The following is a 12,219-nucleotide window of genomic DNA, read 5'->3' as shown; positions in this document are numbered from 1 at the left end:
GCAAGTGTCTGTTGTTGAAGTCTCACCCTTATGGAAGGAGGGAGGCGCCCAAAGGATGGAAGATTTAACTAAGTGTCTTGTTAAGAACGAGCTAGGGGGCTCATCAGCAGGGGTAGGGGCAGGGACTCACTCCAGCAGTTGTCCCAGAGAAGGCTGGATATTTTTCTGCCTCCAGACAGCAAGCCTTTTCTGAACACATGGTGTTTGTCCCGTGCTGTTGTTGGGCTCTGGAGGAACACACAGTGCCAAGCCTGTACCTGCTCTCAAGCTGATTGGCCTTGCTGAAAAGTCAAGACAAGCACCGGACAACTGAAGAATAACATAGCAATATGTAATTGATTATGTTGCTGCTGATAGAGCCCTACCTGAAGCATTTTATTTGAACGTCAAAAATTGAGTCCACTGTTCTTCCTTAGCGATGGTCCTGCCATCTCTTTCTGTGTACACCTCCATTCTTGTACTTAATGCACCCTGTTAACCCTCTTCAGTTACACAGCCACTGAACTGAGTCCTGAGGGCAGGCACCCAGGCTTTCTTTTTATTTCTATAGGACCTTGTACATAAACAATTGTACCCATGGATGTCTAAGTCTGGAAAAATGAGCCCTGAGATTAGAGAAGTTTTCACTCTCCACAGACAAATCCAGATAGTGCTCTTAGAGAAAACGGCAGAAGTATACAGAACAGAAATGAAATATTTAATCGATGGTTCACACACAATGGATAACTAATAAGTAATTGGGTATTAGGTTACATTATAAAAATATTATGGGATTTGTTTAGTATAGGTCAGTGACAGCTACCAGACTGAACAACTTCTTATTTTTTAAGCATTTATCTGGTACAGTCCCCAAAGACTTACTATTTCTGATTCCAAGATGATCCCTCTCAAGTGTCATTAGCATCCTTGTCTGGCTGATGAGGACACTGAACTTTTCAGACTTAACGACACAGTAAGTCTCACTGCCTGGCTTGTTTCGTTTAAATACTACATGTTGTGCAGTTCCTTCAAGTCTCAAAGATGGGTCAACAAGATAGATTTGGCCCAGCAAAATTAGAAACAGAAGCAAATTCCAAGGATATGTTATCTTCAAAGGGGCAACTCCAGTGGCCAGCCATGCTGGGGGAGAACAACAAAGAGAAACACTGTAAAAATTGAGGTGGCAGCAACATGACCTGCCTCTCCCAGAAGTGTAAGCCCCAAGTATGGAGGGATGGACTCATCTGGGTCTGAGGCAAGATGGGGTGTTCTGGTGGCATGCAAACACTAAAGATGTTCACACTTTTCCTTCTGGGCCAGACACTCTCAGAGTTGAGCTGAGATGGAATGAAAATCGGATGCTTCTCCAATTCTCCCTTCCCTCTTTCAGTCTGGCTGAGAATCTGGGGGAGGAAAGTCCCTGAGGTGGAGGGGAAGTGAGAATTATCACACTGGGCCTAGGCAGAGGGACAGAGCTAGGAGACAGCTGAGTGTGGCTTTGTTAGTTGTCTATATTTGCATGCTGAGCTCATGGCTTTTTTTCCCCAGAAAATAAAATTACATCATTGTGTGTGTGTGTGTGTGTGTGTGTGTGTGTGTGTGTGTGTGTGTAGGGGGTGAGTATGTAGGGGTATATTTGGGAAAGCCAGGAGGAGCACAGGATCCAGCTGCTATTATCCAGAAGAGATCATGGCTCCAGGCCAAGTAAGAGATTACCCTGTTGCTGCCTGCCCCCATCCTCATTTCTATTCCTAGCGTGTATAAACTTGGTCATTTTCTACTGATCCTCTGACCTATAAGGCTGGGAAGCTGGTTTTTCCAAAGTAGCAAGAGAACCCAGAGGCCATAGGTTTTCCAAATCCCCCAATCAAAATTGCTTCCGCCTTCTAGGGGTCCTGACCACTGTGACCATTCAAAGGGCAGAGGGCAGAAAAGCAACCCACTGGGGAAAAATTAATGTGAGGATTGTTCCACAGTTTAAGTGGAAGAGGCAGAGTCCATACTCGAGCCCAGTGCTGTCCTCATCCTAGGAGTCTTCCAGAACCCCAGTCCCACAGTCCCTGCCCCTCCTGCCTCCCCTCCCCCTTCTCTCGCCGCTCCCCGCCCCCCGCCCCTCCCCGGCTCTGACATCACCGGCCAGTCGGGTGGGGTGAGGCGGTGCTGGGCTCAGGCTCTGCTCCACCGGCGGAAGAGGCGGCGGCGGCAGGAGCGGCGGCAGCGGTGGCAGGAGCCAAGAAGCAGGCTCCAGACGCTGCTTAGGAACCGGGGACCCAGGAGTGCCCGCACCCTGAGCTCTCAGCTCCGGAGGCGGTGAGAGGGGCAAAGGGGAGATGTTTGGTGGGGAGGAGGTAGATTGGGGGGTCTGGGTTTGGAGAGGTCACGATCCTGAACCCGGGGGACAAATAGGGGAGCTTGAGGATCTAGACAGGTTCATGGTGTCAGGCCCCGTGGGGTTTATGTCGGTGCATCCAGAGCCTGGATTGTGCTGCAGACAGAGTGGCTTCGTGCGCCCATTCCATGCTGAACAGCAGTTTGGGAGTCCGATGGGGCCTGGGGATTAAGATGTAGCCTGCTTCCCGCCCAGCCGGCCTGGCCAGACCAGCTCCCGCCCCTCCCTCCTCGCTCTAGCTTCGGACTCGCCTCTGCAGGCAGTCTCCGGGCTCGCCTCAGCCCTGCCTCAGTTGCTCAGGCAGCGGGCAGCTGGTACGTGTGCTCTCATACCCAGCCCAGTGCGTCTGGGGAGAGTGGGATTGGTAGAAGCTTGCCTGGAGGAAAGGAGGAAGGAGCTAGGGGTGCAGAGGAATGACGTAGCCTACGTAAAGACCCTAATTTAAAGAAAAAAAAAAATCCGTGTCAAAACCGACAGGGACATAAACACACCTTTAAGGGAAAAAAAAAAAAAAAAAAAAAAGCCAACCACACAGTGACACACACCCATGTGACTTACACACATCCTCTCATACAAACCAAATCACAACATCCCTGCACTACGCATCCACCCACCACAACCAATTGCCTCCCATGTGGAGTCAGTCTCCTTGACCGGAGCCTCTAAGACATCCTAACAGGAATGTTGAGTAGTGAATGGAGGGGGCCACTGTCCACAAACGCACCCAGATTTTATAGACAGCTATAGTAGACAATACCTCAAGGACTGGTGAGTCTGCCCTCTTACCTGGGTGAGGGGCTTCTTGTGACCTTCCTTGCTGACTGTGCTTTTAGAGCACGGGTACCTGGGAGTGGCTCGATTCTGGGCATCGGTGTGGCCAAAGGATGGAGGAGGAAGTAGAAGCAAGGGAGAGCGTGAAAAGAATGAGTCAGCCAAGGATGGAACCCAAGTTGGGGGGGCGAAGAGAGAGAGAGAGAGAGAGAGAGAGAGAGAGAGAGAGAGAGAGAGAGAGAGAGAGAGAGAAAGGGGTGACCAGAGGAACCAGAAGGATGCTGGCCAGTAAGTTAAAGAGGATCAGAAGTTAGGGAGGGTGAAGGAAGCAGGGAGTTAGAAGGAACATGTGAACATTTGTGTCTTGTTTCTCTAGGTTATGAGTCTGGCCCCCAGGCTGTATGAGCGATTAGTGTTAATTGCTCTTCCCTTTGCGGTTAAACACTCCAGTGGGGAAACTGCCAGCATGCCCTAGGCTGCCAGCTCGTCTGGTTGCCTACTTCTTATATGCCACTCGTGCTCAGCAGGTGTCATCTACTTCACACATAAGGTCACAGACTCACACTACCCCTCACACACAGAGCTTCATGTACAATGTCAAGACAGCCATTTTCACCAGCTAGTCAGTAGCCAACCATATATATGTATGTGCCGCCCCCCCCCAGTCAAACTTTTTATTTTCAGTAGGGGAGCTCATCCCTTCCTTGTGGTAGCTCTGGGTATTTAGGTAGGGACACTGAGTCTCATGAAGTTCAAATGTATCCATGGCTACCAGCAAATGGGATGAGTGAATAGGAAGAGTTAGAAGGTATGAATGCCATGGGAAGAGTAGCTCAGTGGTAGAGTACTTGCCTAGCAAGCCCAAGGCCCTGGGTTTGGTCCTCTGAAGTGGCGTTAAAAAAGGCTGAAAGAGGTAGAAAGAGAAACTAAAAATGACTAAGGAGGAAGGAAAAGAATGTGGAAGGGATAGCTGGGAACGACAAACAGAGCTAGTGCAGGGAGAGCCACAGGGCCCATTACCTGCTCACAAGTATTAAGCTGTCTTCCGCCCTGCCTAATCCAATGCCAGCTAGCTATCTCTGGCGGCCTGCATCTTGGGCATGGCCCTTTCCAGTCCCAGAGGCAACCTGTTTTTCTTCTTAGGTAGACCTTTTGGAGCCCCCCTCCCAGGCAGACTGGCCTTGGAACTGTAAAACCCTCTTCTTTGTTACAGGAAGAAAGAGAGCGTGTGGTGAGATACCCAAAGTTGGATAAAAAGGTTAGGTGGAGAAGTCAGTTAAGATACTGGGAGAAATAAACTGCTGTCCTGCTTGGATTTGGGGCCCAGACATCACTTACAGTACAATAGCTATGACCCTACTAGCTCCCTTCCACCTGTTTCCGTTGATTACTTCCTCCAGCTCTCAACTTGACACGACTGACTGAGTAAAGTGAATGCCAAGGAATCCCCTCCTGCCCATGCCCATTAAAGGGCCCTTCAGGTCCTTGCATCTGTATCAGGCGGCCCCTCCCCTCAGCCAGATGGACACATATGAAGGAAGGGGTAAAATCTAACCCACAGACTTCCTTTTTAGGTTTCCTCTATGGAACCAAATGCTGGGGAGAAGGGACAATCCTCCACAAACTGGGGTCAGACTGCTCAGAAATTACTTTGGTGTCACCACCTCCACCACAGGAGCTTATCCATTTGCTAGGCTTCTCTGAGCAACCTCAGCTTGCTTCCCACTTGTCTAAAGGTCCCTTCTTCCCCAGCATCCTCAGTGGTCAAGGCTATGCCTAGAGCCAGCTTAGGTGGGGAGGAAGGAAGGAAGGAAGGTGTGAGGAAGCAGAGAGCAGAACACAGAGACTGAGATGGGAGGGAAGGGAACTGACTTCCTGGCAGCCTCAGATCCAGTTCCTGCCCTGGTATCCTGTCCTGAGAATGGCCTCCTGCCGGTGTCCCTGAGGCAGCCCTCTGTGCTGCTCCAGAGATGAGACTTTTCTTTCAGAGCCAAGAAGGCAGAGTTCTGATAGGTCCTTACAAGTTCTAGCTTTGGTGAGGATGAAGGAAGCAAGCTCTGCAGAGCCCCACCATAACCAGACTGACCAGCCAGGATAACAGCTGATTAGTAAAACCTGAAAGTCATGTAGGGAAGATTTTGCCTATCTGGCCCCTAAAAAATGTCCCCTAACTACTCTGCCCTTGCCTCTGCCACGCCTGGCTGGAGTCCCTATTCCTATTTTCTTCTTTTCTTCTGTCCCTTAGCCCTCTCCACACTCTTTCCATTGGTGGTGCCATTGTCCTGATGGCTAGCAGGGTATGTGTGTGTGGGGAGGGGGTGTGCCCTGAACTGGGGCTGCTGTGGTAACAGCTCAGTGGAAACTGCAGCTTAACTGTCCCCATCCCCCCACACCAGTCATACACACTGAATTCCTCATGTGCAGTCTTTCCCAAGGCCAGCTCTCTTCTGTCATATTGTGGGTTCTCCTCACTCCCTCTGAGTGAGTCTGTACTTACATTTTCTTGCATAAGCTCAACTGGTTCAAACACAAACATACGTCCTACATAAACTCACAGTTAGCTATGCACATAGCTCCATTACCAGAGCACCCAAACATACCTACTACCATCTTCCACATACCTGTTCTCACCCAGGAAAACTCAAGTGCATGCATACACACATGTACACACCATCTCGCCCTAGCCACTTTCTATTTTCCTATCCACATTTCCTCTTCAGGGCCTCCTTGTATATTTTACTCTTGGAAAGCTCCTACCCACTGCCCCCAACCTTTGTGGGTGTGTGTTACACACACTAATCCCTTCCCGCCTACCTCCTGGGTAGATCTGTGTTTTAGAACCAGAGCTGAATCTTAACTCCTCCTGAGATTCACACACAGCGCTACACACTCTCCTCCCACAGCTGCTCTCATATTTACAAACTCTTCCTCCCTGTGAAATCAAGGCAATGTCACCCCTTTTCCAATGAGGTCCTAGGGCCTCATTTGGGGCAGGGTCTTCATGTCTCCATCCTGGGCTACTCTTCCAGCCTCCTCCGGCCCCTCCCCCTCGTCCCCTTTTCTGCCCTAGGATTATCAGTGGAGGTGGGGCTAGGCTCCAGCTTGCTGCTGTGTGACCTAGATTTCTAGGCAGAGATGGTTCCTGGTGCTGACAGTCAGAGAGCATTGTCCCTGGTCCTGCCTGGTAGGACCACCGCTGGGCCCTTCTGTCTGGTGGCACCTGGGTGTGCAAGTAAAAATGTTTCTTCTGGGGGTAGTGCTTGTCCTGCAGTCTGGCTTATTGTTTGTTTGTGCCTACCACTGAAGGAGGTTTGTTTATTCTGGTCAAAGTAGGAGGCTGAGAATAGGGACTCACAGGTTCACAATGATGCAGTGCCCATGGCCCTGCCTCAGTTCCCCTACAAGAGAGGCTAGAAACAAGGAAAACAGGTTTGTCAACCTGCCCCCTTTGATCTGCCAGTTTCAGCTCAGTATTGGGTGATGCATGGGCAGCTTTGGTCAGGTCCAAGGCCATTCATTCCACTTCCTGCCCACCTTTTGGTCTAGCCACAGAATGTTTATGATATACTTTAATGCTTTAATTTTCTGAATATAAAATATATACTCATTGCAGAAAAGTTCTTTATTTGAAACAAGGTTTTGCTATGTAGTCCAGGCTGACTTTAAATGTGCAACAGTTCTCCTGTCTTAGACTCCTGAATGTTGGAACTACAGGCCTAAGTCAGCGTGCTCAGTTAGGTCACAGATTGTAGCTTACCATGGAGTTTTACGTTTTATCAAATCCATAAAGTTCTGTAAAGTTCATTCTAAGGTCTAACCTCTTTTTCTTTTCCTCAAACATACATTGGTGTTTTGCTTGTTTGGATGTCTATGTGAGGTGTTGGATCCCCTGCAACAGAAGTTTGTGAGCTGCCTTGTGGGTGCTGGAAATTGAACCTCTAGAAGAGCAGCAGCCAGTGCCCATAAGCACTGGGCCATCTACTGGGCCCCAGGTCTGATCTTTCTATTTTAGCTATAGTTTCTACTTCAGTGAGGGTGTCCTTGGACAAATGTGGTCCTCCCCACTTAAGGATCCAGAGAGGCATGATATTAAGACCTACAGCCTTGCCTGTGGGAGGCCAGGTTGAAGGTAGTATCAGAGGATGTTGATAAAAGGTTAGCATCCCCCTTCCTGCTAGACTGAAAACTACATCTAAACTCCCCTCCCCCCATCGCCCAGACTGCCTGGGAACTGGGCAGGGGGCCAGAGCCAGCCGCTTGGTATTCTTGGGCGCGGGGGCTGCAGACACAGCACAAAGGCTAGGAAAGAGGGCTGAGTTGGGGCCTAGTACACTATCAAGGGAGAAAATGGGCTCCACAGAGGTGGGGGTGCCTACTGCTCCCTGCTACCCTAAGACCTAATAATCTAATGCAGGGGTAAGTGGGGGGGGGGCAGGGATCCATCAAACCAAGTAACTAGGCATCCATCCAAAATGAGTCATTAGTGGGGTGGTGGGAAGATGAAATGAGGGACCCCTTTGCTTCTGGGGAAGAATGGAAGATAGAATAGAGGGGCTTCAACCAAACCTTTTTAGCTTCACTGCTAAGCAAAGCCTGTGACAGGGGGAGGAGTTGTAGGTAGGTGGGGCAATTGGGGAGGGGGACTTGGAGACTGCAAGAAAGTCTGGAGAACGTTGCCATGGTAACCGCCTCCTCAGTCAGGGGAGCTGTTGCCAGGGTTACTGTTAAGGGAGGGAAAAAGAGAAAGATTGTGTGTATGGGGTGGGGAGTGTATGACTTGTCACTCTAGGCTCCAAGCTTTCCTAAGTTTCTTCTTGTGTGTCAGAGGGTTTTCCTTTTCTCCCTCCAGACCTGCCCTCTCTCCTAAACCTCCACATTTTAGGTACACACTACTCTGGCAGGACAAAGTGTGTACTCCCTTGTGCGCGCGTTGTTGAGCATTGGGGGTAAGGCGGCACAGATAAGTATGGGCAGTAAGTGAACCAGACCCCACACAACTAAGCTCAGTTTCCTAACCCTTTATTACCTTCCCCTCCAGTCATGGCAGAGTACGGCACTCTCCTTCAGGACCTGACCAACAACATTACCCTTGAAGATCTGGAACAGCTCAAGTCAGCCTGCAAGGAGGATATCCCCAGCGAGAAGAGTGAAGAGATCACTACAGGCAGTGCCTGGTTTAGCTTCCTGGAGAGCCACAACAAGCTGGACAAAGGTTGTGGAGGGGGCTCTGTTCATTCAGCAAATAGAAACGAACACAAGCCTTTTACCTAAAGTGAAGCCCTAAGATGGGGCAGGGTAAATGATACAATGCAAGAGACTACAGGGTGCCTTTATTATTATAAAAAGTTTTTCAATACTCCTGTTCTATCACTACATATATAACAGCACATGAAAACAATTTAAAGTGATAAAACTTAAAATCATGATTCTAATGCTGTCTTACCTACTTTTAGAGACTGCTGTTTTTTAAAAAGTAGGAGACACTGGATTAAAGCAGTAACTTGTGAAGCTGGGGCTTGTAGAGTGAAATGGTGTGTGTAACTAATGGCAGAGTAGCACGTAAAAACACTTGCCATGTGTGCCTAAGGAGGGCCCAGGGCTCACAGTGAAAGAGGTGAACCAACTCCTCAAAGCTGTCCTCCCACCTCCTTGCTCATGCTCACATCGCACACACGTGCACACACACACACGTGCACACACACACACACACACACGAGATAACAGACCACCACCTCCTTGCTCATTCACACACACACATGCACATGCACACAATGATAATAGACCACCCCAAAGGCAATTGGGATTCCTAATGTAGAATCCAGAGGACCTAAGCAAAGGAATGCAGTGTAGCTTAGCCAGACTAAAAATATTGGGTCTGATTACAGGTAGCTGAGAATGTAAATCTTGAGTTACATGTGTGTGAAAAGTAAAGTAACCTCAGAGTCCTTTGTATTTGTATGAGCTACTCTGGCTATAGTACAATACATACATAGTATGAGGAAAACCAAAGGAGGATCTACCACAATTCAGACAGTTGCCACCACCGGGGCAGGAAGGAGGCTGCTGATCTGATGGCATATAGAATCTTCTCAAACCACCCTGACAATGTCAGAGCTTTCGCTCCCTTAATAAGTAACTTTTCTTACTGGGTTCAGATCCTCTTTGGCTATAAATCCCATCCTCCTGTTCCACATGTGGTGTCTGGGAATTCTTCCCGATACTCATTTGGAAGGAAAGTGGAAAAAGGACAGGGTGACTGTGGGGTAATTATGAATGCAGCTTTTCCCCTGAAGATGGACTTGATATCTAGCCCAAAGTCTCTCTTTTTCACTTATGCCCTAGAAAATTTCATTGCCACCCATCCTTCCTAGGATCAGTCCTTGAAACTGTGTGGCTGCCTTGAACTTTCTTGAGCTGTCTTAGTAGCACCTTCTTTCACTGTTGTCCCCTCCAATAACCAACATAAACCCAGTGTTGGTTCAAGAATACCAGTTTGGCAAGGTAAAAGTTGACCTCTCTAGCCTAGCTCTGACTCAAGCTGCCTTCCTCCAGACAACCTCTCCTACATTGAGCACATCTTTGAGATATCCCGTCGTCCTGACCTACTCACTATGGTGGTTGACTACAGAACCCGTGTGCTGAAGATCTCAGAGGAGGATGAACTGGACACCAAGCTAACCCGTATCCCCAGTGCCAAGAAGTACAAAGGTAACTGGCCATGCCTTGGGCATAGCTACACTTCTACTTTTCCCTTCTGACTATATTCATAGAGTAGAGAATCATGCTCAATGGCCCTGCCTGGCAACTCCATCCCTGGACACACCCCATCTTTGCTTTTCCAGACATTATCCGGCAGCCCTCTGAGGAAGAAATCATCAAATTGGCTCCCCCACCAAAGAAGGCCTGAGCAAGGGGGAGGAAGAGGAGGAAGGTTGGATCTTCATCAGACCACTCCCTTCCCCATCCTCAATGGGAGGGGCCAGGGCAACCCCCTGCCCCACACCCACTTACTAACTTGGTCCTAACCCCCTTACTATGCGCGTGTGTGTGCGCGTGTTCACACGCTCTGGCTGTCTGTCTGTCTAGCTCATCTAGTTCCTCCTCCTCATGAGGGGACTGGAGCCAGGGGAGGGGGGGTTTAATTTCCCCACTATAGGGGGAGGTGGAAGTTACTTCTATGTAAACAGAAACGGGCACATTCCTCCTCCTCCCCTTCCCTCCACTCTTCCCCCACATCTTTAAAGTATGGAAGCAGAAAGGACCTGCATTTTCCTACACTGAGGAGCTAAGGTGAAGATGAGGTATGGGAGATATGGTTAGAGTTAAAGAAAACCAATGGGGAAGGAAGACAAGAGGCTACCCAACCTCTACCTGGAAGGGGAAAGAAAAGCCAGAATTCAGTGTTTGTAGATCTATGCTGGACTGGCTAGAATCCAGTTTCCTGCTATTCCTTAGGCCGAAGTCCTAAGGGCCAATAGGCCGTCTTTTATGCCCTTGTCATGGGCCTGGGATGGGTATGAGCCAGAAATCTTAATGAGAAGACCAGTAGGATCCTTTCCTGGCCCCCAAAAATCAAACCCCATGGTGAAGCCAGCATTTGATGCCCCCAACTTCTGCTGTGGAGAGACTATGCTGGGACCATGCACTACTGAGCCTGAGATAGGGATGCAGGCAGAGACAGGCCCAACTTCTACTCCTTTACACCTAAATACAGACTGTTGAATATACTGACCCTAAACCTAAGGCCGTTGGGGAATGAGATCTATAGGTTTTATCCTCAACCTGCATTCCCTACAGTGTCCCAATATGGATATTGTAGGCAACCTCTACACTCTCCAGTTTAGAATACCCCAAGCAAGCAAGAAGTTACTTATAGTGGTTTCCTTTGCACCTAGTATCACCCCAATTCAATACAGGAAGGGACTTGGTAACCTTTCTCATTTGGGTTTGTGGATGCCTCCAAGCCAAGTCATTAGAGTACAGTGAGTGAACCCAGCCTCCTACCTGTCCCAAGATGCCCTTCCCCATTTTGACCGTGCTAACTGTGTGTACATATATATTCTACATATATGTATATTAAACCCGCACTGCCATGTCTGCCCTTTTTTTGTGGTTTTTAGCGTTAACTTATTGTCTAGGCCAGAGCAGGAGTGGGAAGCGGATGCCACAGTGAAGGGAGTGGCAGAGCCAAATAGTTACATAGTCCAAACAGAAAAGCAAGCACTGAAACCAACCACAGCAAACATTAAAATTACATGCAAGTTCAGAGACTATTCAGAGGAAGTTGAAGGTAGGAGCTTCTAGGATGTGGGAGCAAAGCTTCACAGGGAGGGGAAGACAGGCTGTCAGAAGAGGGAAGAAGCCAGACTGGCTAGTGCACCCTCAACTTCTAGCCCAACCCAGTCTGCCCATCCCCTCTGGCTACTGCTGCAGACACCTGCCTTAACACACACACCTCCAAGACTCCAGTTTTGCCTTAAAGGTCCTTCCTAAGACTCCCTAGTCTTGTCTGGCTTCTCCTTTAAGAAAAGGGATACTTGTACAACTGGGAGAACAAAAATAAGTATAAACCATCTTTCCATCTAGGATGGTACATGAGAACCAGAGTAAGATGGAGCTTTTCTTATGGAAGAAACAGGAGAGGAGAGAGGGTACTTTTCAGCAGTTTCTCTGTAAGGCAAAAAAAAAAAAAAAAAAAAAAAAAAAAAACCTTTAAATAGACTAACCTGCCCTAATAGACTGACCTACCCTGCTACCTTTGTGCTGCTGTGAGGTTGCCCCTAGCCCATGCTCCTGTCTGCAGCATGCACAGCCCTGTTCTAACCCTGGAATAAAGGTGACTGTACTGTACCTGACTGATTCTAGAATTTCTGTGAGTCATTAAGAGTTGGGGAACCTCTGAATGACTGGGAGGGAATGTGTAGCCATGTTTTCCGTATTATCATTCACTTCTGTATGAAACACAGGCCTCAAAAACACCCCTATATAATAACCCCACACACACACCTCTAAGTATCACAGGCATAAACAGGCCTATCTTACAACAATCTTCTGTAGCTCAAGCACTAGAAACAGGGATA

The 12,219-nt window shown here is 48.7% G+C and overlaps 1 protein-coding gene across 1 annotated transcript; it reads left to right on the top strand.

The window, feature by feature from the left end:
• The first annotated feature begins 2,120 nt into the window (after positions 1-2,120).
• Pea15 (proliferation and apoptosis adaptor protein 15) lies at positions 2,121-11,236 on the top strand. The gene is made up of 4 exons (XM_051186309.1): positions 2,121-2,289; positions 8,178-8,351; positions 9,692-9,847; positions 9,982-11,236. Exons 2-4 carry the CDS (start codon positions 8,180-8,182, stop codon positions 10,044-10,046), a joined length of 393 nt encoding a protein of 130 aa, XP_051042266.1. The 5' UTR covers positions 2,121-2,289; positions 8,178-8,179; the 3' UTR covers positions 10,047-11,236.
• The last annotated feature ends 983 nt before the right edge of the window (positions 11,237-12,219 follow it).

Source organism: Phodopus roborovskii, unplaced genomic scaffold (genome assembly GCF_943737965.1).
Source record: "Phodopus roborovskii unplaced genomic scaffold, PHOROB, whole genome shotgun sequence".
NCBI lineage: Eukaryota > Metazoa > Chordata > Mammalia > Rodentia > Cricetidae > Phodopus > Phodopus roborovskii.
The sequence above is the reverse complement of the archived record's forward strand: the minus strand, read 5'-3'. Positions and strand labels throughout refer to the sequence as shown.